This window comes from Suncus etruscus, chromosome 5 (genome assembly GCF_024139225.1).
Source record: "Suncus etruscus isolate mSunEtr1 chromosome 5, mSunEtr1.pri.cur, whole genome shotgun sequence".
In the NCBI taxonomy this organism is placed as follows: Eukaryota; Metazoa; Chordata; class Mammalia; order Eulipotyphla; family Soricidae; genus Suncus; species Suncus etruscus.
The window spans coordinates 21,081,725-21,108,497 of record NC_064852.1 but is presented as its reverse complement, the minus strand read 5'-3'; the positions used below and the strand labels follow the sequence as shown (position 1 = coordinate 21,108,497).

The window sequence follows — 26,773 nt, the reverse complement described above, 5'->3', positions numbered from 1 at the left end:
GGCACTTTGCACATGGCAGACACTGGGTCACTCACTCCCTGGCACTGTACATGGTCTTCCGAGCACCAGCACCACTGGAAAAAAACCCTGGAGCACAGAAACAGGAGTAGCCCTGAAGTACTGATGGGAGTGACCCAACACACGTGTGCGTACACACACACACACACACAAACATGCACACACAAGCACACACGAACATTCTAGGATTCAAAGCCAGAGCCATAGGACAACAAAGAGCTTTGCATGCGATCTACCTGGGTTTGATCCCTGCCATCCCATATGATCTCCTGAGCACTCCCAGGAGTCATGTCAGAGCCAGGAGTGACCCTGAAGTATACCACCCATTTACCTCAAATCGACAAAAACAAACAAACAAACAAAATAGAAAAGAAAAGAAAGAAAAAGAAGAAAGAAAAGGAAAGAAAGCCAGAGAGCAGGAAAATAAGTCAGGGTCAGATGAAGGCTCTGTAGGCCAAGAGAGTGAGGTCCAGAGATCAAGGATAAAGGCTGCAGCACCCTGGACCACATATGGGTCCTGAGTGTAACCAAGAGGGGCCCCAAATAGGGATCGTAAGGAGAAGGGAGACAGAGAAGGATCAAAGAGGAGCAAGAGAAGGTAGGATAAAGAGAGAAAAGAGAAAGGAAAGATGGGGGAGAGGGAAGGAAAAAGGAGAGAGAAAAAGGGGGGCAGAAGCTGTCCAGTGGAGCAGAGTCCCAAGGGCTGGGACCTCTGTCCAGGTATGTTCTGGGTAAGCAAGGCCAACAGGGCAGGGCCCCATAGCAGGGACGTGATTCCTGCGGAGAGAGGCCATTAGAGGCCATCGGAAGCGGCAAAGAGCTCACGGACACTCAGGAGCTAGGAAGGGTTTTTTATTAGTGGGCCGCTCACGCTCACCACCGCTGTCAGAGGGACCCTCCCAGAGGCCACCAAGGAGCAGCTGCTTCTCCGTGAGTGTGGGCAAACCATCCTAGGTGCGATTGAGGGTCTGGAAGATGCGCGAGATCTGCAGCATGACAGGGCCTGTCTCAGGGTCGTTCATCCACTGCGTGCTGCTTAGCGGGTTCTCCAGCATGTCTTCGAATGCTGCGACAGATGCCCATTAGGAATGAAATCCGCCCTGGCCTCCCACCACATTAGTGGTGCCCCCAGCATCAACTCTTGGGGATCCACAGGAGTACCCATGTCACCCTTTGATGCCCGAGTGTTCCCCATGCTCAGAGAGCAGCAAAAGAAAGGCCCCAAAGTAGGGCAGAGTGCCCTCCCCACCAGCTTGTGCTACCAGTCCCGGGAGGGGATAGGACAGTCCCAGGCAAGAGTAGAAAGGATGGGATGGCAGGAGGGAGGGGTTGACAGAAAAGAGGTTGAGGGGTGCTCATGGGCTCAGCTCTCAGGGCCACATTGCACCTGACCAAGCAACAGGCAGAGAGACAGTCAAGGCAAATGGTCACAAGCAAACACATACAGAAGGTCACAGGCAGACAATCATAGATAGGCAGACAGATGTCATAGACAGAGAAAGGGTCACAGGCAGAGAGTCATAGGCAGACAGAGTGCATAGGAATACAGGAGGCAGGGTGGGGATTCTAGAGGGGTTCAACCTTAAGACCAGGCCCCTCGCCAGCACCAAGACCCAGGGTCAGCCCATGCTCACTGCCAGGGCTAGCCCTAGATTTCCTGGAAGGGATAAACTTGGGCCAGGCAGGATAGTGGACAACTATGGCCCAGCTCTGGAAGATCTCTGTGGAATAGGATCTCTATGGGTTGGGGACAGAGGGATATGCACACCCCATAATTCCTCTTAGTCCAAGGGAGTCCTGGCTGGCCCTAGGCTCAGCAGGACGGGTAGTTCACACTCCTCAGGCTTGATGAAGGGCCGAAGATCACAGACTCACCGAGGAGAGTTTTGGGGTTGGTGAGGCCGAGTTGCACCACAGGGTTGTCCAGGATGGCCTGAAAGAGGGGGCTGTCGGGGTCGATACCCTTGTCCAGCTCCTCGGGAGATGGCTTCCGGTCACCTAGCAGCCACTCACACTGGGGACATCAGAGCGAGGTGTCACTGTGTGTGTGGGGGGAGGCAGGACCCCACAATACTCCAGAGTTAGAAAAGCCCCAGGATATAAAGCAGATAGGCTCTGGCTTGGGCGCTGAGACTACAGCTCTAGGAAGCCCTGCCAAGATGGGGCGGGGGGAAGGGGGTTGAAGCTCTAAGATCTCCCCCACCCCATCCCCCACGGTACTCACAGCGGCGCTCTGCTGGTTGTTGTTGACGCGCAGTGCATCCAGTACCTCCTTCTCATCGAATCCCATTTCCATGAGGGAGATGACAGCCTGTGTGGAGTGATCACTTGCTTCTACATGCTGCTCAGGGAACCCCTGCCCAAGTCTCAATATGGGGGCAGGGCCAGCTTATGGGTCTGCTGACCCTCCTCTTGTTTCAGTGGCTCCTAGCAAGGACTAGGCCCGCCAGGGTTGGTCTGAGGGCCACAGGTAACCAGTCCAGGGGACACGGACCAGAATAAGGGAGAAGGCCCTGATCAGTGCAGGTGACACAGGCCAGATTAGGTGAAAAGATCTAGAGACCCAGGTCAGAATAGGGAAGAACCATCTCACCCCAACTTTACCCTTTAAGAAACCCAAGTAGAGGGGCCAGAGAGATAGCATGAAGGTAAGGCATTTGCCTTTCATGCAGAAGGTCATCAGTTCGAATCCGGCTTCCCATATGTCCCCCGTGCCTGCCAGGAGCAATTTCTGAGCATGGAGCCAGGAGTTTCCCCTGAGCACTGCCGGGTGTGACCCAAAAACCACAAAAAAAAAAAAAAAAAAAAAAAAAAGAATCCCAAGTAGAGGGCCGGAGAGATAGTATGGAGGTAGAATGTTTGCCTTGCATCCAGAAGGACAGTGGTTCAAATCCCGGCATCCCATATGGTCCCCCGGGCCTGCCAGGAGCAATTTCTGAGGGCAGAGCCAGGAGAAACTCCTGAGCGCTGCCGGGTGTGACCCCCCCCAAAAGGAAACCCAAGTAGAAATAGTGAGGGGGACCAGAGAGAATCGGGGGTTAAGGCTCGAGTTGCCCCAGGCTCCCTCCCTGGCACCTCAAGATCCCTAAGCATGAACAGCAGGTTTGGAGGATCTAGCATCCCCAGAAGGGGCCCAAGGGGGGGAGCTCTCCGCACCTCACAAACACTGCATCTGCTACTTCACAGGATTTCAGTCAAGAATATGAACAGGGGGGCAGGTGAGGTGGCACTAGAGGTAAGGTGTCTGCCTTGCAAGTGCTAGTGTAGGACAGACCGCGGTTTGATCCCCAGATGTCCCAAATGGTCCCCCCAAGCCAGGGGTGATTTCTGAGCACTTAGCCAGGAGTAACCCCTGAGCATCAAACAGGTGTGGCCCAAAAAAAAAAAACAAAAAAAAAATATGAACAGGGGCCTGAGTGATAGCACAGTGGAAAGGCATTTGCCTTGCACACGGCTAACACAGGATGAACCTGGGTTCAAATCCTGGCATCCCATATGGTCCCCTGAGCCCGCCAGGAGTACTTCTGAGTGCAGAGCCAGGAGTAACACCTAAGCACTGCCGGGGGTGACCCAAGAAACAAAACAAAACAAAAAGAATACGAACAGGAGCTGGGTCTAGAGGGAACAAACCCGGACTCCTATGATTGGAGGCATCAGGAGCAGTCTAGGGTCACAGATGCCATCAGGAAGAAACCAGGTTCTATGCCTGCATACCCAGCCCCTCCCCCCCACCAATCCCTGTTCTCTCCATTGTTGAGATTAAAAACCTTCAGCTTTTTTGTTCTCTGGCCACTCCAGGGTATCCTGCTTTTTGTTTGAGGCCATACATGGTTATGCTCCTAGGTTACTCTTGGCTCTGTGCTCAAGAATTACTCATGATGATGCTCAGAGGGATCACATGGGGCACTGAGGATTGAACCTGGGTCAGTCCTCTGCAGGGCAAAATACCCTCCCCACTGTGCTCTCGCTTTGGGTATCCTGGGGTCATGGGGACCAAACCCTGCTTGGCCCTCTGAATCTCTCCCAGCAATGCTAGGGTGACACCCAGGACCTCACACACACAAGGTTTATTGAACCTGACTCAAAAGCTCGGCCCCTCTGCTCCATTTTCCCTTGGAGAAGACTTTAAAAGGTCACTTCTGGGGGGCCTGAGTGACAGCACAATTGGGGGGGGGGGGCACTGCCTCACATGTAGCCAACCAGGGTTGGATCCCTGGCATCCCATAGGGTCCCCAAAGTCCACAAGGAGTGATTTTTGAGTGCAGACTCAGGAGTAACCTGAGTGATGCTGTGGTGGCCATAAAACAAAAACAAAACAACAAGGGTCATATCATGTTCACTTTGACAGCTCATATATTAAAATTGGCATGATACAGAGACTTGCATGGCCCCTGCAGAATAAAGGATCATGTCTTTAAAAGCAAATGGGAAAGCAGGTTCCTTCCATTTCCCAGGGCTTCACAGTCCAAAGTCAAGTGCCCATCCCACTGGCCCACCAGCCCTGGCCTGATTCCTCACTCTCCCTGACCTGACCATCACCGCAGCTGCTCACTGGTGCTACCACCCGCATGAAGGCCACAGACTCTGCCGTGCTTGTGCACTTTGACAAACCCAGAGGACTGAGTAGGGGTGATGTTGGGTTGGAATCCCACTGGTGAGAGGGGTTGAAAGCAGCCCCAGGGACTGCGCTCTAGCCCTGCTGCTTCATGCACCCCCAACACTCATGGAAAAGAATGCACTGCACAGAGGCCAACCCGGTTCAATCCCTAGCACCCCATATATTTTCCAAGCCCTGCCAGGAGTCATTCCTGAGCCCAGAGCTAGTAATAATCCTGATGGGAATGGAGAAATAGCACAGTGGGAAGGGTGTTTGCCTAGCATGCAGCCAACCTAGCTTCGATGCACAGTATCCTATCTCGGTCCTCCCCAAGTCTGCCAGGAGTGATTCCTGAACACAGAGCTAGGAATAACCCCTGAGCATCAGATGTGGCCCTATAACAAAAAAATAATAAATAAATAAATAATAAATAATAAATAAACCCACCCCCACAAAAATAAATATACAGAGTCCAGAGAGATAGCACAGCAGTGGGGCATTTGCCTTACATGTGGCCGACCCAGAAGAGACCTAGTTCAATTCCCAGCAGCTGGTCCCCCAGCCAGCCAGGGGCGATTTCTGAGCACAGAGCCAGGAGTAATCCCTGAGTGCTGCCAGGTGTGGCCCAAAAACCAATCAATCAATAAAGATTTATTTTGTGTTTTGGGCCACACCTGGTGACGCTCAGGGGTTACTCCTCGCTATGTGCTCAGAAATCGCTCCTGACTTGGGGGACCGACCATATGGGATGCCGGGGGATCGAACCCTGGTCCATCCTAGGTTAGCAGGTGCAAGGCAAATGACCTACTGCTTGTGCCATCGCTCTAGCCCCAATCAATAAAGTTATTTTAAAAACTTATAAAAAAAAAAATCACAGAAGGGCCCCGAGAGATAGCATAGCGGCGTTTGCCTTGCAAGCAGCCGATCCAGGACCAAAGGTGGTTGGTTCGAATCCCGGTGTCCCGTATGGTCCCCCGTGCCTGCCAGGAGCTATTTCTAAGCAGACAGCCAGGAGTAACCCCTGAGCACTGCTGGGTGTGGCCCAAAAACCAAAAAAAAAAAAAAAAAATCACAGAAGATGGGTTGGAGCTATAGCACAGCAGATAGGGTTTCTGCCTTGCACACAGTCTATCTGGTTTGATTCCCAGAACTCCATGTGGTCCAGAGCCCACCAGGAGGGATTCTGGAGTAGAGTCAGCAATAAGCCCCAAGCACCTTTGGGCGCAACCCCAAAACAAACAAAAGGAATAACCTCTGAATACCACCAGGTAAAGCCTTCAAACACCAAAAAGCAAGCCGGGGCTCCCTAGTGTTGTCACACAACATGGCCAAGCACAATTCGTTCTCTGGCTCCCAAGAGCCTCGACCTCCCCGTCCCTCCATGGTGGGTGGTCTCTGGCATGCAGGGGGTGTGTTGGGGCCATGAGGCCAGGGCCCAGGAGCAAGAATGTTGTCCATCAGTGCTCACCCGGCCATCTGCCCGGAACTCCCGTTTCCGCCGGATCCTCTTGAAGATGTCAGTCAGCTCGTCCCGGGCCTCCTCGTCACTCCCAGGCCCAGCAGATGCTGCCTCGGATGTGGAAGGAGCCTGGGGCCCAGCGGGCGACTCGGTGCGGCCGGGGAGAGGGGCATCAATGGTGGGGTCCTCCGCATGCTCGATGAGCCACTCCATGGCCTGAGGCACTGACATGCTGAGAGGAGCATCATGGTCATGAAAGAAGCGACTGCCTTTCTACCCGCCATCACTCACACCAGCCCCAGAAGGGGCCCAGGATGAGCCCTTCAAGGGAGGCTTAGAGCCAAGATTTGCTCTGTAGGGGGGAACAGAGCCCAAGGGAGGTGGGCCCCATGAGTGCCCGGCTAAGTTGCTAGGTGGTACCAGGAAAGCCTAGCCTCAAGTCGCTGACCTGGGTCCTGAGCTTGGCAGAGGGACAGATGCCCACCAGCCATTCAGTTTCCAGACCACTATGGGGTGCCAGGCAGGCACCTCAGGACAGACACAAAGGCTGCACTTGCAGCCCGGGGAGAGGCTGTGAGGTGTTATGAACTTGGCCAGGCTGACAGGGACGGGGACAATGTAGTTTCTCCCCACCCCGAGATCACGTACTGGTTGAGCCGCAACGCCTTGGCTGCCCTGGTCTCAGGAAAGCCCATCTCCGTGAGCTGCCGTAGGGCCGCCTCATCCACCCTCTCATCTTCATCCTCGTCTAGCATTGCTGCGGACAACACACGGGCACATGCCTAGTGGTCAGCTGGGGGTGTGTCCCCCACCTTCCAAGACAGAGACGAAGTTTCAGCTCGTAGAGCCTGTCTCCAAGCTAAGCCCCCACCAACCACCCTTACCGTTCGCCTTTCTGAACAGCTCCACTGCGTCGGGGTTCAATGCCAGCAGACGCTGTGCCACCTCGATGAGTGATACCAGGATCTTGCGGAGTTCTGTTTGGAACTGCAGGAGGAGAAGGGCCTGGGTCATGCACAGACATACCTCAGCTCAGAGACTATGCATGTGCGCGCGCGCGCGCGTGTGTGTGTGTGTGTGTGTGTGTGTGTGTGTGTGTGTGTGAGTGTGTGTGTTTGTGTAGGGGTCCCTGTGTGTGTGAGTGTGTGTGTTTGTGTAGGGGTCCCTGTGTGTGTGTGTGTGTGTGTGTGTGTGTGTGTGTAGGGGGCCCCGTAGCTGCTAGGGCCCCGTAGCTGCTAGGGCCCTGTAGCTGCTAGGGCCCTAGAACAAGGGTGCTGTGCTGGCACATGATGCCCAGCCCAGAGTCATGGGCCAGGCAGCGCCAAGAGCCGTCTCTGCCTCAGGCACAGAAAAAGCCCCTCTGCCACCAGCTCTCAGCACCCCTCCACTGTGTAGGGGCCACACCTGGCTGTGCCTTACTCTTTACCCAGGGATCACTCCAGGTTGGTTTGTGGAACCAGATGGAGTAATGGAGACAGTAATCAGTCAGCTGTGTGCAAGGCATACACCTTCCCCAATGTATTTATATTTTGTTTGTTTTATGTCACACCCTACAGTGCTCTGGGGTTACTCCTGGCTCTGTGCTCAAGAATCATTTCCAGCAAGTTCAGGGACCATCTGGGATGCTGGGGATTTAACCCAGGTTGGCCATGTGAAAGATAAACTCCCTAGCTGTTGTGCTATCGCTCAGGACCCCTCCCCACTGTCCTCTTGCTTCTACTTTGAAACTCTGCAACCGGGGTCGAGACTCCATGAACCCTCCCAAGGTTCGGACACTCACGTCCCTCATGCTGCTCTGCGATGCTGTCTGCTCTGTGTGGAAGGCTGGCAGGTTGGCAGTGGCCCGGAAGATGGCGTCCCTGTCAGGGGCCTTCTGCTCCTGCTTCTTCTATGGGGAAGATCATAGCAGCCTGAGAAACCCAACACCCAAAATGCCAAGACCAAGTACCCTGAGTCAGGAAAAGCCCAAAACACCAGATTCCAGAAGATTCTGAGTGTGGGGAGGGGCATGCATAGGGTCTAGTCTGGCATGCCTGCGTCAGTCTGAAGGGGCCACCACTGTGATGGGTGGGAACTCTGGGCTCAGAGTGTGGCAGGAGAGGGACTGACCACCAGAGCGACAGCAGAATATGGGAACAGAGGGAGATGGAGGACAGTGGGAGGTGGGGATAGAGGGATAGTGCAAGGTCAGATGGAGGTTTAGAGACAAGCCTTACTCTGTAGGGAGGGAACAGAGCCCAAGGAAGCTGGGCCCCGTGAGTGCCTGACTGAGCTGCTAGGTGGTACCAGGAAAGCCCAGCCTCAAGTCACTGACCTGGGTCCTGAGCTTGGCAGAGGGACAGATGCCCGCCTGCCATTCAGTTTCCAGACCACTGTTGGGGGCCAGGCAGGCACCTCAGAACAGACACAAATGCAGAGCTGATTGGCAGTGGATTCACAGACCAGACACGGGCACATGCCCTGGGCAGTACATGGGGACACATGGGGGACCCTAGCAGCCCGGGGGGGGGGGGCAGGAAAGTGGTACATGGGAGGCCTGAGCAGCCCAGGGGGCAAGGAAAGCGGACAGCAGACCTGGCCTCCAGAATGGTGGGGGCATTCTGGGGAGTACCTGGGTTCCTCCCTCACAAGCTCGGTCTGAACCAGCAGGGAGTGGCTGGGAGGGCACAGAGGAGGAGCATCACAGGTGGGTGTGAGGCACAGACCCAGTAGTACCCAGAAGGACAACTCAGCAGCAGATGGGTAGCACCCCAAAACCAGTACTTTGGGTGCAGCTCAGGGGCTACTACAAGGAGGTACCCTCAACATGTGAGATGAGGGGCCCCAAGGTGGAGGGCAGCCACTCACATTCTCCTCAGTCTGGTGTGAAGTCCGAGAGGCTCCAGGAGACCCTCAGGACTGCAGAATAGTAGGTCTCAGGCAGAGCACCCTTTCCCTCCTCCTTCCCAGCACCCCAATTCCCACAGGCCCCCAGAATCCTCCCTCTGCTCCCTGTACCCCAGGTCAGGACCAGCACAGCTGGAGTTGCAGGAGGAGCTGGGGCACAGCAACAGAAGGGGCACAGAGAGTGGGACCCTAAGGGTCCCCAAAGAGCAAGATTGGGGGGCTGCCTTGGAGCCTCCCAACACCCCACTCTCACTCTAAGGGCAGCAAACACCCAGCCTAGAAGGAGATTCTCCCTCCTGGGCAAACAGCACATCCTATCTGCTAGCACAGGAAGGTGGGGAGCTAGATAAGGGCCCCAAAGATGCCTCACCCTCCCCAAGAGCCTCCACTGCCAGGCTCAGGGCAGTATTGGGGAATCTCAGAGTAGGCAGCTCGAAACTCAGTCTGAGTTCTGAGAAGGAGGGAAAAACTGCCTATGAAATGGATGCGGCTGAGACCAATCCTATACCTGGCCCAGGACACTCACACACAGGTCTGACCCAGCCCCACACACACGGGCTGTGCTGGCCCCAGCCTCCTGCCTTGCTGAGCAAAGCTTCTAGAGAGTGAGCAGTAGGCAGGCACTAGGCTAAGAGGAGCTGTGGGTTCCCAGATCCTGCCTTTGTTGGAGGAAGAGAGATGGCAGGGATGCCCCTGTATCTGCCCAACCAGTCCAGCCAGTAAGACAGCCTCAGTGGAGCAGGGACAGAAGGTGGCCCTGACAGCGAGGCACAGTGTTGTGCCAGACTGGAGCTAGCTCGTCCATAGGCTGGATGGAGCTGCCCAGGATGTTCCTGGGGCCCCAGACCCACCTTCTCCTCTGCAGACACCTCGGCCATCTTGGGCAGTGGGGTGGGCACACGCCTCCGGACCAGCAGCAGGACATCTAGGAGAGAGGTGCAGGGTCAAGGCTCTGTGGGATCAAGACAGTGAGCCTATGGCCCGGCTGAATGGCCCAGCACAGCACAGCCCCCATGTTTGGGGTGAGCCACCACAACATCTATTAACCAGAGCCCAGCATACCTCCAAATAGTCAGGTGGGAAGCAGACTCCCTGAGACTGCAGGACACTATAGGATAAGACCAAGGTTGTCCCTGAGCATTGAAGAGTGAGACCAAGGCTCCCCAAACATTGCAGGGTCAGAGCAAGGCTCTCCTAACACTGGAGGGTGAGACTGAGGTTGTCCCTGAGGACTACAGGGTGAGAAAGAGGCTGTCCCTAAGCATTACAGGATGAGACTGGACTCCCCAAGCATTGCCCAGTTGCCATTGCTGTCCTGTTCGACCAGTCCTCTGCATCAGATTAAGGATGAAGGTCTGTCACATTAAGCCTCTCAGGGACACCATGCAGATACTTCCAGCTTCTATCCATTTCTTAAAATGTCCCACAAGGTACGTTTTGTTTTTTGGGGCCCCGTCCCAAAGGGGCCCAGGAGAGGAAGCATCTACCTGGACTCGCTGTCCAGCCCACACACAAATGGATGAAGAGGAAGTGGCGGGGTGAGGCCCGAGATTGAGGCCAGCACCCTAAAGGGGATGAGATGCCCTGGCTCATACCCAGCCCACAAACTTGGATGCCAAGGAGCCCTCTGCCCACCACCTGGCCCTACCATGGTCCTGGACATTCTCCTCCAAGACTGTCTTGTCGTCATTCAGCACACGTTCTGATGCAGCATGGATTAACTTGTGATGGGTCACACTTTTGGGGTCTTCTAAGCTCCCCGGTGCACACTAAGGAAAAACGAGATTTCAGAAAAGACACAAACCGTAATAATGACTTTTAGTGAGGTAGGAGATAGGACAGTAGGGAGGGGAGAGTACTTGATCTCTAGTACCCTGTATAGTCCCTCCAGCACTACGAGGACGACTCAGGAGTGAGCCCTGAGCACACAGCCAGGAGTAAGCCCTGAGTACCACCAAGTGTGGCCCTAAACCCAAAAATAATACTAAAGCTACTAATAACCTTAGAGTAGGGCTGGGCATACACCAGAATCCACGGGATTTTCTTAGCAGCTAAGAAATCCAAGAACAGGGGCTGGAGAGATGAGAGATTTCTGAGCGTATAGCCAGGAGTAACCCCTGAGCGCTGCTGGGTATGACCCAAAAACCAAAAAGAAAAAAAAAAGAAAGAAAGAAACCCAAGAACAGACAAAAAAAAAAAAAAAAAAAAGAACAGACAAATCATACTATAGTTTCCCTCTGGGAAGCAGAAAAACAAATGACTAGCCCCAACCTCTGGGTCCCAGGCCCAGAACTAATACCAGTAGCCTGGAAGCAGCTCCCACAGAGATCCCTTCAAGAGAGAGCCAGCAGCAAGCTCAGCCCAGGACACCCCCAAAGTAAACTGCACTCAGACACCCCAAGCCCAGTATAGCCCCTGGCACCTTATCAGCTTTCTTAAGGGATCCTCACAAAAGCAGATGTGCAGTCCCATGAACCCCACTCTCCCAAATTAGGGGCACTGTCCCCATAGTCTCTCAGCTTTTGGGGCATGGCACCCCAAAGTAGACACCACAGCAACCCGGGGCCTGACTGCCACGCACGAGCACCCAGGCCACCTCTACAAGTCCCACAATCACACTGCAAAAGCTCACTGGAAAGTAACTGCAAACATGACACTACAGCACACTCAGGACTGGGCCTGGGATCCATTCCACAGGCTACCACGGACTCTGCCTGCAGTTACCTGGTCTTCCAGTGCTTATGGTGCCGTGTGTGCGATAAGTTGTCCAGAGCTACAGCCTGTCCCTGAAGCCACAGAGCTCATGGAAGTCTCAACAGTTTTGGAGTGGCTCATGGGACCCCCATGCCTCATGTTAGCTAGAGCCCCCGCCACCTGCCCCACCCGCCTGGCCACAGGAGATGCCACTTAGTGTCACACCAAAGAGGAAGAGGAGACAACAGGTCTGGCTTTAGTGAGGGGAGCAGGAACCCCATTAGCCCCCAACCCCAGCCCAGGAAGGGTCAGCAGGGCCAGTGGAACAGAGACAAAGAGAAGAGAGTGAGCCTAGGCTGACAGGAGGCAAGGTCAGGGCCTAGGAACCCTAACTGGCTCTGTCCACCCAGGGGGGTTCGGGGGCTTGCAGGGAGGGGTAATGACATCCGGCAGACAGTACAAGGCCCAGATCTCAAGACCCTTGTCACCAAGAGCAGGCCCAGCATCACCCTGAAGAAAGCAGCTACCCACAAGCCTGAAAGCCATCAGCGTCACTGCTGTTCAACCCCTTAAAGCAGGGGTCTTCAAACTACGGCCCGCGGGCCACATGCGGCCCGCAGAGGCGTCTGATCGGCCTGCCAGCAGTGAGCGCTGTTTGGTTGCCAAGATACCTGCCAGCATATACACTCAGTGTATATCCAAATATCAGGAACCATGCACTCAAAATGGTAACCATCTTTGGTAGCACTTATGCCTGTGAACAGACTTTTTCAAGAATGAAACATCTGAAATCTCCAACCAGATCAAGATTAACTGATGCCCACTTGCATCACTTGTTACGGCTGGCAGTGACAAATATGGAACCGGACATTGACCATCTCATTAGCTAAAAGCAGGCCCACAGTTCCCATTGAAATACTGGTGCGTGATCTGTTTATTTATAAATGGTTTTCATTTTATTTATAAAAGATATGTGCAGTGTGAGTAGGAATTAGTAGCTCATATAGTCCGGCCCTCCAGCTCTCAAATGAACCATAATCTGGCCCCCACTTTAAAAAGTTTGAAGACCCCTGCCTTAAAGGATGAGTGGCTCACATTCGGCTGTCGGGGTCTGCAGGAACAGTGCCCCTGGGGTCTGATGAGGTCCCAGAGAACAGTGCCCTGCTGTGACCTGGGGGGGGGGGGGGGGGGCGGGTCCCGGGAACAGCGCCCTCTGCTGGGACCCTTTGATAAGGCCACCCAGGGAGGAGGGGAGGGAAGGGGAGGGTAGACACCGGAGCAATCCTGGGCCTGCCTGCCAGGAGCACCCAGCCTACTGCTGCAAGTCCCAGCTGGGCACTTGCACAGCAAAAACTCACTGGAAAGTGACTGCAAACATGACACTATAGCACACTCAGGACTGGCCTACCTGGCATCTATTCCACAAGCAACCGAGGATCCACCCCCACCCCCCCAAGCACTCAGTCCTGGGACAGGAGAACTTCTGGTCTCCTGTCAAAGATCACTTCAAGCAGCGGTTCTTGGTTCTTGCCCTAGGCAGGTAGGTCCCTACAGAATATGCCCCTGTGAGTTCCCGTGCAGGAGGGCCTGGCCAGCTGAGACGGAGCTACTGGCCGAAAGTCATCAGCTCAAGCCAGAGAGCAAGGCTAAGACCGCCAAGGCCAGCCCGAATACGGGCACTGACCTCTCTCTCTCTCCATCAGGCCAAGGGATCGAGTGTCCCCGGGCAGCCAGAGTGGCCCTGCGGGAGGGAGGGAGGGAGCTAGGGAGATGGAGTGCATGCCAGGCCAGAGAGAAGCCGCCTGGGGAGTCAACGCCAGGGAAGGGGTTCACTGCAGAAAAGGGGGGGGGGTGTCTCTAGGACCAACGGGAAGCCAGACGCGACCCCAGCGGCAGCTGTCACCGGGTCGGGAGGGTCGGGGGCTCCTCCACGGCGATCGCCTTCACCCCGGGACACCCAGGAGAGCCGACACTCGGCGCCAGGCAGCCGGGGAGCCGCACCCGTCCCCAATCCGTCCCCGATCCGTGCCCGGACTGACGTGCTTGAGGCAGCGCTCCTTGAGCTTCTCCACCGACGTGTCCTCCGCCGCCTCCTCCAGCCACTCGGAGCCGTCGGCCGCGCAGATGTGCAGCCGCAGCACTTTGCCCGCGAAGATCTTCTCCTCCTGCACGAACATCGCGCCGCCGCCGCCGCCAACGCCGCCGCCCAGCCCAGCCCGTGAAGGTCACCGGGGCGGGCCGGGGGCGGGACAAGGCCGCCCGCGCGCCGCCTCGCTGGGCTGCCGCCCCGCCCCGGCCCGGCCCTCTCGGCCGCCGCCCCGACCGTCACTCGCTGCGGCCCGAGCGGTCGGTGGCCGCGCGCCCTTTGCTGCTGCCTCTCTGGTCGGCGCGCCGGAAGTGCATCACATGAAGGGCGCCCGGAGCAGGACGGGAAATGTAGTTCGCGAAGGCCGCCGCACCCGGAAGTGCTCACTGGGATCCCGATGTGGAGTCACGTGGCGCCCGAGGCAGGACGGGAAATGTAGTTCTCAAAGGCCGCCGCGCCGGAAGTGTCTTATAGGGCGCCCGGAGCACGACGGAAAATGTAGTTCTCCGAGGAGGCGTCTCGCCCTGGGGTCGTCGCGCCGGAAGTGCGTCATGAATGTGCCTGATGCAGGCCGGGACTTGTAGTTCTATGGCTGCTCCTCCCGTGCACCCCGGGTCGGAATGAGGGGCTGAGCGCGGAAGGCTCAGCAGGGAACCCCGGCCTTCCGCGAGCCCCTCGGGTTCAGCGCGCGCCCACCCACCCACTCGGAGGCCTCCAGAGGGCGAAAGCGAGCTGCGGTTCCGCAGGCGGGCGGGAGGCCGCGGGGAGCTCCAGGCTGTTGCCAGGGGGCGCCTGGGGATGCTGAACGCTGCAAACCTGGGGGTGCCCTATGAGTGCGTGCTGGCTTCACTGCCTCGGCACCGTTCGAGAAGGGGCGTGGGGAGACACTGAGGCGCCCTTACAAAGCTGCCCCGCAGCCCCTGCACGCTGCTATCGCGGGGAGCCTCTGAACCCCTTGTTCAGCCAAAACCCGAAATTCTTTCGCACTAGGATGCCGGGATCCTGGCCTCGGTGACAGTGTCTGGGGCTGGAAGCCTGAGCCCCGATGGAGCCTTGGCTCAAATCCTCGGGGGCCAGAAGGCTGGCCCCAGGTCACCCACATACTGGCTCTTGGTGCTGAGTGGGTGCATGTTCCTCGCCTGCGCTGTGCTCCCTCCTGACTCAGCTTTCCTCCTCCTTCCCCTGATGCACTTAGTCCCAGGCCCTCCCCGTCTGCAGAAACTGGTTTCTGGGAAGGTTATTCGGAGGCCCTGCCGAGGACCTCCACCCCCTGGTACCCTGAGCTCCGACTGACCACAGCCTGGACAGGTCTCACCCACCCTTGAAGAACCGAGGTCTGCAGAGTCTGGGCAAGAGACCAATTAATCACCCCCAGTGAGGACGCATCAGTTAAGGGTTTCTACTAACCGGAAAGGATTCATCACCAGCTTCCTCCCGATGACATGTGCATTTCCCTAAATTTCCCCAGCTGCTGACTTAACCGAATCATCTCCCAGCTCTGCCCATCCTGGCTCATGAATATTCTAGCGCCAGGATTAGCTTCTTAAAAGGACAGATTCATTATTTCATTTTCAAGTTGGCTGTCATGAATAATTATCCTCCGGGTTTCCAAATAATGCTAAGGCAGTAACTGTCCTTCCAGAGACAGTGCCAGGGCCAATCAGGGTTGTTTCCTGTCCAGAGCTGGGCATGATGCCAGCCTTCATGCTATGTCCCGTGCATCACACACTGCTGGGGAAGGCAGGAATGCACTGCCTCCTTCTTCTCTGGGCACCCCCAAACACTGTAACCTAGGCCTGGTGTCGGGCCATGTACCAGCTGTGAGCCAGGTGTGTGGGGGTTGACATCAAAGCCAGGTGCCAAGCCCAAGCCCTGGCATTGTGAGGCTCAGCCAGCTCCAGACTCTGCCTCATGTTGAATATCTGTGAAATGGGAGACCCAGCTCCCACTGGCTCCCTCTGGTCACCTTCTAAACCTCTTTTACTCCAGAGCACAGTAGTGAGCCTGCCAGCAGCTCCCACAACACCCCCAGTTTTTTATTCCCCTTCACACGGTCACAGAGGCCATCATAAGGGGCCAGCAGGATGAATGGTAGCCCCCTTGTGCCCAGAGAGCTTGTCCACAGATACATCTGCAAGGTGCAATGTGGGCAACGCCCCCATCTTCCACTGCTGGCCTCTGCTGACCTGCTCCAGGTCTACAGTATCTGCCCTGCAGACTGGGCCTCAGGCCCTGCCTGCATTTCCAGCTTCTCACCTGCAGCCCTCCAGCTCCAGCCCACACAGGGACAGCACCCCACTGCCCCACCACAAATGAACACAAGCCCCCAGCCTCCACTGGGCTTCCACAACAGGCTGGGGATGGGGTAGAGTGAGAGCACAGGTGTTTACCTTGCACGCAACAACCTGGGTTCAATCCCCAGCATCCCATAGGGTCCCATAAGCCTGCCAGGAATGATTCCAAGCACAGAAGCAGGAGTAACATCTGGAGCCAACTGTGGCTCAAAAACAAAACAAAAAATGAAACAGTCTGGGACCACCAGAGAGGAGAAGGCAGTCCCCCTCTGCATAGTTAAAAGATGCAACACCTGTGACACCCGCACTCTCCCCACAACACACCAAATCCATCCTTCAGCGCCCTCCCTGGTCATGGAGACTGAAGGGGTTGGGAGCACTTCTCAGTTCTTTGGGCCGGCTCTGCCCTGGCCACTGTATGCCTGCACATCTCCCTGTAAGCAGGGATCTCCTCAGATACTCAGGCGAAGAAGCCACTTTCTGGGAGGGAGGCACTATGTGCCTGGATGATTCAATACCATGGGGTGGGTAGTGGGGACACTGGGCACAGCAGACACTCCTACCTCCCGGGGCCAGTGCTAGAGCAGGGCCTCTCGTGCTGGCTATTCCCCCCACCCCACTCTCATGGGCACCACAGAAGGAGTAAGATCACCGCAGAGAGGTGCACCTTTGCAGGGCACTATGTAGATCTCGGGATACAGTGCCCTGGGGACTCCCGAGTTCCTGCTGCTCCTGGGATCAGGGGTCTTGTCCTGGGAGGCCTTCCTGCCCCAGGTTGCTGGGGTTGGATTTTTTGGGGGGGTCACACCAGGCGGCACTCAGGTTCTTCCTGGCTCTGCACTCAGACATTGCTCCTGGGAGGCACTAGGGACCATATGGGATGCCGGGATTCGAACCACTGTCTGTCCTGGGTCAACTGCAACTGCGTGCAAGGCAAATGCCCTACCGCTGTGCTATCTCTCCGGCCCCTGGGGTTGGGTTTTATATTTCGCGATTCATCCCACGCTATGCAGTGCCAGGGCTTGCACCTGGGCCTCCTACGTGCAAAACCTCTGCCCAGCTTTGCCCTGTGCTCGGCTTCCATCCCTTCAGAATATGGTCTTATTTATAGGATGCAGGGTGAGCGCTGGCACCTTGATGTGGGGATGGCCTCAGTGTTGTTTTTTTTTGTTTTGTTTTTGTTTTTGTTTTTAGGTCACACCCTGCAGCGCTCAGGGGTTACTCCTGGCTCTATGCTTAGAAGTCGCTCTTGGTAAGCTCAGGGGACCATATGGGATTCGAACCACCTACTGCATACAAGGCAAACGCCTTACCTCCATGCTATCTCTCCAGCCCTGGCCTCAAGTGTTTCGTGTTATCCTCCCGAACTGCTCCCTGCCCCCCCACCCCAGCCCCACAAACACGCACCCTCTGAGGTGTCCCAGGGACCTGGGTCTATGGGGGCCTCAGGGATCTGTAGTCTCTGAGCGTGATCATACCATTCCTGTAAGGGCCACTAGAGGGCGCCAAAGCCCCCGTTGCCCAATGATCCCTGGTTGGTGCCTGGTTGATGCCTGGTTGATGCAGCTGCTTTAGTTAAGGGTGTCTGCAAGAGGGAGGGAGGGAGGGAGGGAGGGAGGGAGGGAGGGAGGGAGGGAGGAAGGAAGGAAGGAAGGAAGGAAGGAAGGAAGGAAGGAAGGAAGGAAGGAAGGAAGGAAGGAAGGAAGGAAGGAAGGAAGGAAGGAAGGAAGGAAGGAAGGAAGGAAGGGAGAAGGAGGGAGGGAGGGAGGGAGGGAGGAAGAGAGGAAGGAAGGGAGGGAGGGAGGAAGGGAGGAAGGAAGGAAGGGAGGGGGAGGGAGGGAGGAAGGGAGGGAGGGGCATTATTTCTGTTCAGATATGACCAGGTGGTCTGGGCATCCTATACTGCTGCACCATAGACTTCTCCTGTGTTGAACTCCAGACCTCGCTGCCCCATGCTGCCCCCCATAGATTTCATGTACCCTGGGCATGTCCCACTACACTCTCACTGCCCTCATCCCTCCTCTTCCTGGATGATCCTGGCACCCACTGACGGAGCCTGACTCACCTCTCCTCCCAGCTGGTGGTAACAAAAAGCACAGAGTTATGAGGAGGAGCAACGTGCCAGGTAGGGGTGGCTGCTGGCCTGGGAGGGCCAGAGCCTAGGAGGGTGCGATGAAGCGTTGGGGGTAGACTCTGGGCTTCCCACTGCTGTGCTACATCCCCCAGAGATGGATCCCTGGGCAGGAAGCTCAGCACTGTTTCTGGGAACCCGGGTAGACAGTAAGCGACTTCCTTGCTGAATATTTCATGACCGACATTAATGGCTTTCTGGTGTTTTCCGTAACGAAACCGATCATGTGGCCATAGGCCAGTAAGGTTCCGGCCAGTGCCCCTGAGGCTCCCTCTGAGCCTAACCCAGCTAAGCCTTGGCCAGGGGCACCTCCTGTTCTTCCCTAGAAATAGCCCTATCACGTCAGCACAGTGTGGCTCAGGACTGAGTCTTCACAGGGTTTTTGTGAGGATCCCACAGTGCCCCCAGCCCAACCCACATGCTGCTTCAGCCTCAGCACCACATCCTTGAGCCTATGTGGCCACACTGTATGCTGGAGGGACAATCTCCCAGTCAGAGTCAGGGAGATGCCCTAAGGAGGGGTCCCCACTCAGGGGTCTGCACCCTTCTCAGATCTTGCCTGACCCCTTGCTCTGACTTCAGGGTCTATCCTCAATGAGTGCATCTATGAGGCACTGATATGCGAGATCCCACTGGCCTCCCTCCACTCCTCCACAGATGGGGAGTCTGGCACCAGGAATTAGTTTCTATTAACTGTTTTATTTTGGGGCAGTGGGGACACGTAAGGTGATGCTTAGGGCACTACATTCAGGAATTTCTCCTGCTGGGAACCACAATAGAGAGCACCCAGTGGAGAACACCCGGCAGAGAATACTCAGCAGAGAACCACAACAGAGAACACTCAGGGAAGAACACCCAGTTGAGAACCTCAGCCAAACCTTCACCCTGTGTCAACCACAGCCCATTGCTATCAGCACACACGTAGTCTTCACTGTATTTGGAGTCCTGTCTGAAGAAGGACATAAGAAGCTAATGTTTTGGTGCCAGGGCAGTGCTGAGTTCTCAGGCAGCCCCCCCCCAAGTCTACTGCCAAATTCTGAAGGAGGTGCCAGAGGGTGGCCCCCACCCCAGACAGGCTTCGTCTGACCTTCATCCATCAACTGTGCAGGGGTGGCTCCCCTGCCTCATTTCTGGGTGCCTCTTCTCTTTCTGGGATGTCAGGACACACGTTACTTGGGCCATCCAGCATCAAGACCCGACTGGCTCACAGGGTCAGTGTCCCAGTCCCCTGGTCTGCACTTGAGCACCTCCCAGTGGGTGGCACTGGCCAGGCCTGAAACCCAGGCACGGCTCTCTTTCCCTAAATAAGGGGAACAAAGATGAGTCTTCAGGCAGTAAACTTGTCCCTGCCCAGCACTGGGACCCACAGGGAGGGGGGAGGCTAGAGGGACAAGGGGATCTCCCTTCTCAGGAAGGCACCCAGGACAGGGCAACCATACAATCCAATCTGCTGGACCTGTGTTTATTAAGATGAAAAAAGTATCCATAAAGGATGTATACTTTTTTGGTTGGTTGTTTTTTGGACCATATATTGTGGTGCTCAGAGCTTACTCCTGCCTCTGCACACAAGAATCATTCCTGGCAGGCTTGGAGGACCATATGGGATGCCAAGGATCAAATTCAGGTTGACCGTGTGCAAGGCAAATGCCCTCCTCGCTGTGCTGTCGCTCTGGCCCCCTGGATGGAGACTAGTACTACAGAGAACCCCACTGCTGCATTTTTACTGCAGGAGCCGCAATTGGAGGCCCATGCCAGGGCCCATAAACATCATCTCTTCTTTGGCCGCCTCAGCAGTGCAGCCAAGTGATTAAATAAGAAATAAACGCGGCTGTCATTTCACTTAAAATCAAATCAAGGCTCATTTGTTTCCCAAATGAACCACTCGCCATGTCTGCCCATAAGTCGTGGTTGTTTGCGGGCCATTTGCAGGCGGGTATGGCGCAAGCCGTGCAGAATGGCTTGTTCTGGAAACTGCCTTTATGGAGCCGTGGCCCTGCTGGGGATCCATAAGCAGAACATGCTGTTTTAATTCAGAGTCAGAGGGAAGAGACCAGGCAGGCTGTCCAGATCTACCTGCCTCTTGGGCACAGGCAGAGGTGAGAGGTGGGCAAGGCCAGGCACCTTCAGCTGCCCTCTGTGAAGGATTTGGAGGAAGCTGATGGGGCCCCTAAAAAAAGAATTTTGTCCCAGATTGGGCCCTGATGTAAATACGGGGTCCTGAAGGAACTGTCACTGTGGATGTCCCAGTTGAGTGAGGCTCTGTGACCTCCACTGAGATTATTATGGAGGAGCCAGCAGTGGGTATCAACACACAGCACACCAGGAGGCGCTGGAGAGTAGGAGAGGCAGGATGGTCCCCCCTGGGCTGACCCGAAGATTCAACCCTTGGCACCTGAGAGGGTGACCTGGGATGGACATGAGTAGCGTGGGGGGCCTAGCCCTTGGGCCCCAATTCTATAGGTCACGCAGAGTGCTGGGTTTCCCGCAGTGGAGATTCCTTGACAGGCCAGCTGTAGACTTGGTGACAGCCAGTGACCAGCTCACTGTCCACATGGACTCCAAAGTTCCTGCTGCCTGTTGCACAGGCAACATCTAGGCAGTGATGAAGGTGGATGTTTTGAGTCATCTGGCTGGACCCTAAAGACGGAGACAGCAGGAGGCCAATCCTTGCTGATGCCCTGGAATGTGAGCTGTGGAGGATGTGAATGAACCAAAGAGCTGGGCTGGGGGGCCATCCTAGAAAACCATTCCTGGAGCCCCACCCAGCCCTGATCCCTGATCCCAGCCCCATCTCTGCCCTGCCCAGCCCAGCCCAGCACAGCCTCACTGAGCTCAACCTAGCCCAGCCCAGTCCAGCCCAGTCCAGCCCAGCTCAAAGCCACAGTCCTCACCTTCCAGGCAAGTGGGGTCTAGCAAATGGGGCCAGGCAGGGAGTTAGAACCTGCAGTGACCTGCAGCTCTTCCTGTGCGGGCCCTGCCCGTCGCAGCCCCCCAAAAAACTGTATCCTGCAACCCCAGACCCAGCCCTCCAGTCTCATCACACAGTGCCCTGTGAGGCTCCCCTATGACATCTCCCTCCTGGGCAGTCACAGAGAGAGACAGACTCAGAGACTTGGGAGCCTGGAATTTTGCGGCAGCAGGAAGGAAGAGGAGACAGAAGAGACCGGAGACAGAAGAGACTGGGCAAGGAGCCACAGCACCGCAGAGAAAGCATTTGCCTTGAATGTGATTTGATCATATCTTGGACATCCCACATGGTCCCCCCAGAGCTGGAGTGATCCCTGAGCACAGAACCAGGAGTCTACCCTGAGAACTGCTGAGTGTGGCCCCCAAAACCAAACCAAACAAAAACATGTCAAGAAATGCTAGTTTGGGGCTTTCCTCAACCGGACTGAGTAGGTGGACGGAAGGAAGGAAGGAAGGAAGGAGGTGCTGCAACCCTTAGAGGAGTCCGGGCACTAGACAGGCTGCCCTGGGGTGGCCGTTCCCAAGGCTCCATCCTGGGGACTCCCCACTCCCTTACTGGGACTCTTAGAAGCTGAAAGTCCTAGGATTTTCTGACTCCTCTCGTGAGGACCCAGGAGGGCAGAGACACTCAGGGCTGCCCCAAATATCCCGTGCAGGGAGCCCTGAGCTGCTGCAGTTTGTGCCAAAGGCAGAGCCAAGCTGTTGCTAGTGCTTGGCAGACAGTGAGGCGCGGGTGTTTGCCGACTGCAGGCGACAGCTTCCCATCCTCGAGCTCCCGGCATGCACACACACGGGAAGGCGCCCACGGCTGAGGCCCAGCCAGCAGCAGCACCCAGGAGGAGATCCTCTGCCCAGGAGGGGGGGCTAGTCCTTGCCCTGGTCTTTCCAGAGACATACCCCATTGCCTATGACCCTGCCACTCCCTTGGGAGGGAGGACCAGGTGCCAGACCCTGAGGTTAGACCAATTTGTGTTCAATATATATATATATATATATATTCATGGGCTTATCTACATACATCTTCACTCCATGCGTGCATGCATGTCTTACCTGGGTTCACATATCTACATATAAGTACATGACATGTGCTCTGTGTTAATGTATACACATCTGCACTACAGTGTGTGTGCTGAGACCTCCCAGTTTTTGTCTGCCCAGGAGGGGGGGCTAGTCCTTGCCCTGGTCTTTCCAGAGACATACCCCATTGCCTATGACCCTGCCACTCCCTTGGGAGGGAGGACCAGGTGCCAGACCCTGAGGTTAGACCAATTTGTGTTCAATATATATATATATATATATATATTCATGGGCTTATCTACATACATCTTCACTCCATGCGTGCATGCATGTCTTACCTGGGTTCACATATCTACATATAAGTACATGACATGTGCTCTGTGTTAATGTATACACATCTGCACTACAGTGTGTGTGCTGAGACCTCCCAGTTTTTGTGTGCATGTATGATACTTCATGTGCGTTAATGTGTGTACCTGTGTGTATATGAGCATAGCATGCGTTAATGTGAGCACACACGTGTGGGTAGGTACATCGTGTATTAGTATACACAGACATGTTTGAACAAATCAAGTGTTAGTGTGTTCGTGGAGACATGCACACGTGTGGTATACATCGTGTGTGTTAATATGCGCGCGTTTGTATGCGTCACATGTGGTAGTGAGTCCTCGCTGAGACCGCCCAGCGCCTGCATCGGGTTCTGCAGACCCTGTAGGCACAGTGCCCAGCCAGCAGAGGGCGCCAGTGGACCTCCAGGCTTTGCCTCTGCTTGCTCACCTTCAGGGCAAGGCAAGGGCAGCTGGGGCAGTGATGGGCAGGAGTGGCCAGTATCAAGAGCTGGGGGGAGCATCTGCTGGGTGCGGCCAGTGTCTTAGATGAATTCTCAGGCCTCTGCCTTCCCAGGGAGGGCCCAGGCTCACCGGCTACTTGGGAGGGCCATGGGGGCTGGTATGCATGGAAGGATGGAAGTGCAGGTTCCCCCCATGCTCCCTGACCCCAGGAGGCTGTATCGCTTCAGTCAATGCCTATCACTGCCCACCCTCCCTGCCCCCGCTGCTGCAGCTCCCTGAGCCTCCTTTTACTGCGCTGTGGGATGAATGGGGATGTGGCATCATCTCTCGTGCCTGCAGCCCAGTCTCCGGACTATGAATGCTCCCAGGGGTGCGGACTGTGGGCAGGAAAGGCTGCTGGTGCCTTGCCCCACAGTGAGGGGGCTACAGGATGGGGCATGCATTTCCCCTGCTGTGGGAGCCTCAGGGCCCTCATGGCTTTGGGGTCTGGACAGAGTTCAGGGCTTCCCCTTCAGGCAGATGCAGGGCAAGGTGTGGCTCCCTAGAGCCCTTCTGAGGGCCAGGTATGGGGATGTAAGGACACCCCCTCATCAGGCCCCCTGGGGACTTCCCCATCTTGAGAGCTGACCCCTTCTCCAGATGAACCCTCCCTCCAGATGAATCATGGCATGTCAGAGATGTTGGGCTTTCAGGGCACAAAGGAGGGTGGCATTGATGGTTGAGTCTTGGGGTCACTGCTCTGATCAAAGCAGGATCCTCTTCTGGGCCTCAGCCAGGGGAAATGGGAGTCCCTGGATGCCAGCAACTCCTCCCATCATGCCTCAAAAGGAGCGCCTAGGGCCAGAGCGATAGCACTACAGGAAGGGCCTTTGCCTTGCATGGGGCCAAGTTTTGTTCAAACCCCAGCATCCTAAAGAATCCTTTTTTTTTTTTTTTTTTTTTTTTTTTGGTTTTTGGGCCACACCCTGTGACGCTCAGGGGTTACTCCTGGCTATGCGCTCAGAAGTTGCTCCTGGCTTGGGGGACCATATGGGACGCCGGGGGATCGAACCTAGGCTAGCGCAGGCAAGGCAGGCACCTTACCTCCAGCGCCACCGCCCGGCCCCCTAAAGAATCCTTTAAGCCTGCCAGGAATAAACCCTGAGCACTTTCAGGTGTGGACTCAAAACAAAAATAAATAAATGAGCTGTAAACTGGGGCAGCTTCCCAGGTTCGGGGGGGGGGGGGGGCAGAGCAGAGTGGGTATCTCTCACCAGGAGCCTGGGTGTCTGTTGGGAGGGGTTGAAGATCCTTGATCTGGATCTGTGTAGAGCTGGTGAGTCCCTGTGTGACCCCGGTTCCCCCCCACCTCCCCAAGCCAGCTCCCGTCCCCTTGCAGCATTGGCTCAGTGACCCTGCAGCAGAATTTCACTGCATGGGGGCCCACTTAGACTTGGGGTTACCTCTTGCACCAGGGTTCCACAGACCTTTAGTAACGGGAGTGATTAAGTGATGGGGTGCTGGCAGATAATGCAACAAGCATGGGGGTGCTGCAGGTAGGGTAATTCTAAAGAGATCCCCCTGCCCTGGGCCCTTGCCTGACTTGTGGCGCACACAGGCTCAGAAAAGGTAGAGGGCAGCCCAAGGACCAGGGCTAGAGAGGTGAAAGGCCCTCTGGGCAGCACCCTAGGCTGAAATCCCACCTCTATCCACCTGGGGGCAGGCCTGGCCCAGGACTCAGCAGGGAGAGGGAGAAATTGGAGTCCTACAGGGAGAGGACAAAAAAGGGAGCCTTGGGATGTGTGTGTGTGTGTGTGTGTGTGTGTGTGTGTGTGTGTGTGTGTGTGTGTGTGTGTGTGTGTGTGTGTGTGTGTGTGTGTGTGTCGGGGGAGTGGACAAAAAGCAGAGCAGGTGGGGAGGACACTCACCTTGCATGCAGCTGACCCAGGTTCGATCCCTGGCATCTCACATGGTTCCCCGAGCCTGCCAGGAATAATATCTGAGCACAGAGCCAGTAGTAATCCAAGCACTTGCCAGGTGTGGCCCAAAAACAAAAAAAAAAAAAAAGGGGGGAGGGATGCCCCCTTGTAATCTTCTGGAAGTCTCTCATTCCTCACGAATGCTCACACCCCTGGGTATTCAACACTCCCCCCAACCATCACCTCTAGGACCTTCATTCAGGGTGTGGAAGGAGAGTAGGGCCTTGGGGGGGCGTATATTGCCCTGGGGTGCCACTCACTAGCAGGTCCAAGACAGTGGGTCACCTGCCCAGATTCCCCTCTCTGGCAAAAGTAAAGGCAACTGGTTTGAACTGACTTTATTATTTTGTAAATGTGAATTTTACAAAGCGCTTTACAAGTAAGATCACGTCCTGCTGTGTGTAAGGACCAGGCACCCTCATCCCTGCAACCGCTCCCTGGGGGGCCCTAGGATGCGCCCACCAAGTTCTCTCTCCTTTAAAGGAGCAAGCAAACCAACCAACGGAGAGAGCAACTGGGCAGCACAGGCAGGGGGAGGACGGGCAGAGTCACATGGGGCTGTTGGAACAGCCACCTCGGAACCAGGCTGAGAAGCCACTGACTCCCTTTTCCCCAAACACCCCGTCCCAGGGATGAATGTGCTGTTTGCACCCAGAGTCGCCCAAGTGTTCAAGTCAAAAATATTTATACATTTTACACTTAGTTCGTCTTTTGTTTTTGTTCTGCTAAAAATAGTATTGCAAGTTTTGGCTTCTTCTGACATAAAAATTACAATCATGTGCAAAACGCGATAGCAATGGAAGCGACTGGTCAGAATTCAAGCAGGTCGTCCAGTCTGGAAGCCTCTGATTCTGCATGACGGTTCTTCTCCACCTTCTCGAACAAACGAACAAACACATGAAGACACCAAAGACCTTCGCCACTTCCGAAGCTTCCGGTCCTGAGCCCCGAGAAGCGGGTGCAGGCCAGGCCTGCGAGCAGCTCGAGGGGGGGAGGAAGGTGTCACAGCAGCAACTTTCTCCAACAGTAGCTGAAACCAAGGCAGTGATGGGGGCTTAGGGGCCAGGGCAGCCCGGCGCTTGGTTCGAAGGATCCCAAGACTGGCCCCCGACATGCTCATGATGGGAGTGGGCAACTGGAGCTGTCAAAGATAGGTGGGAGAGGCGCATATTGGGGTTCCCACCTGGACAGTTCCGGGGGGGATGCTGTCCGCCTCTCCCAGCTGCTCATCTGAAAAGAGAAACCAGCCTGGGCAGAGGCTGATCCAGCTTTCCAGGTCTCCCACCTCTCTCTTGCCCCTCTCCCATCCATCCATAGCTGCATCCACATTCAGGGGCAAAGGGAGACAGAATCCAACGTGAAGGGAACTGACCACAGGCGCTGTGGCGCCCACACAGTGCAGAAACGGACAATTCAAGTACGAGGCTGGCTGCCGCCCCCAGCTCACAGTAGCGGACACACTTCCCGGCCCAGCCCGGCCTGGCCCACCTCCCCGGGACCCAGTGGCATCCCCGAAAGGTGCAGGTAGAACTTAGCTCTAAAATAGACTATGTAGTATATGCGTATTGCTGATCATCAAGCCGAGGAAGCAAGGCGCGGGCATCTCCTAAATACTGAATGATGGGGTTGTCTCTGCCAGACGGGGTGGCCGGGAGAGGGGCTTGGCAGGGGGGTAGCTGGGGAGCCAGGATTGTGGGACCGGACAGCAGACGGGGTGGACAAAGTGTCTTGTAAACAGAGGAGGGAAGTGGGGAGGGTTCCTTAATTGGTTTTCCTTGGGGAGGGGGGAAACGATCCAAAGATGCTAAGGCACTCTGGAAAGCCCGTCAGAGCCCAGCCCACCGCTGCCCGCCCCGCAGAACATTCAGGAACATT

The 26,773-nt window shown here is 55.7% G+C and overlaps 1 protein-coding gene across 2 annotated transcripts; it reads right to left on the bottom strand.

Annotated features, from left to right (window-relative positions):
* Nucleotides 1–855: 855 nt before the first annotated feature.
* UBAC1 (UBA domain containing 1) lies at nucleotides 856–13,988 on the bottom strand. Of its 2 annotated transcripts, none has more exons than XM_049773683.1 (10): nucleotides 13,694–13,988; nucleotides 10,609–10,729; nucleotides 9,812–9,885; nucleotides 7,855–7,959; nucleotides 6,959–7,061; nucleotides 6,723–6,831; nucleotides 6,084–6,306; nucleotides 2,243–2,329; nucleotides 1,894–2,032; nucleotides 856–1,084 (listed from the first exon to the last, which is right to left on the bottom strand). In XM_049773683.1, the coding sequence occupies exons 1-10, from the start codon at nucleotides 13,829–13,831 to the stop codon at nucleotides 969–971; spliced, it is 1,215 nt and encodes a 404-aa protein (XP_049629640.1). In that variant the 5' UTR covers nucleotides 13,832–13,988; the 3' UTR covers nucleotides 856–968. The 2 variants fall into 2 exon arrangements, with proteins under 2 accessions (XP_049629640.1, XP_049629638.1); XM_049773681.1 differs by having other exon boundaries at nucleotides 7,855–7,962; nucleotides 13,694–13,985.
* Nucleotides 13,989–26,773: the final 12,785 nt, after the last annotated feature.

Coding starts and splice junctions, on each gene's coding strand:
- UBAC1 (XM_049773681.1), bottom strand. CDS start 13,831: ATGTTCGTGCAGGAGGAGAAGATCTTCGCGGGCAAAGTGCTGCGGCTG. Junction 7,963..9,811: donor AGGTGTCTGCAGAGGAGAAG/GTGGGTCTGGGG, acceptor TCTTCCCCATAG/AAGAAGCAGGAGCAGAAGGC. Junction 1,085..1,893: donor CAACCCCAAAACTCTCCTCG/GTGAGTCTGTGA, acceptor CATCTGTCGCAG/CATTCGAAGACATGCTGGAG.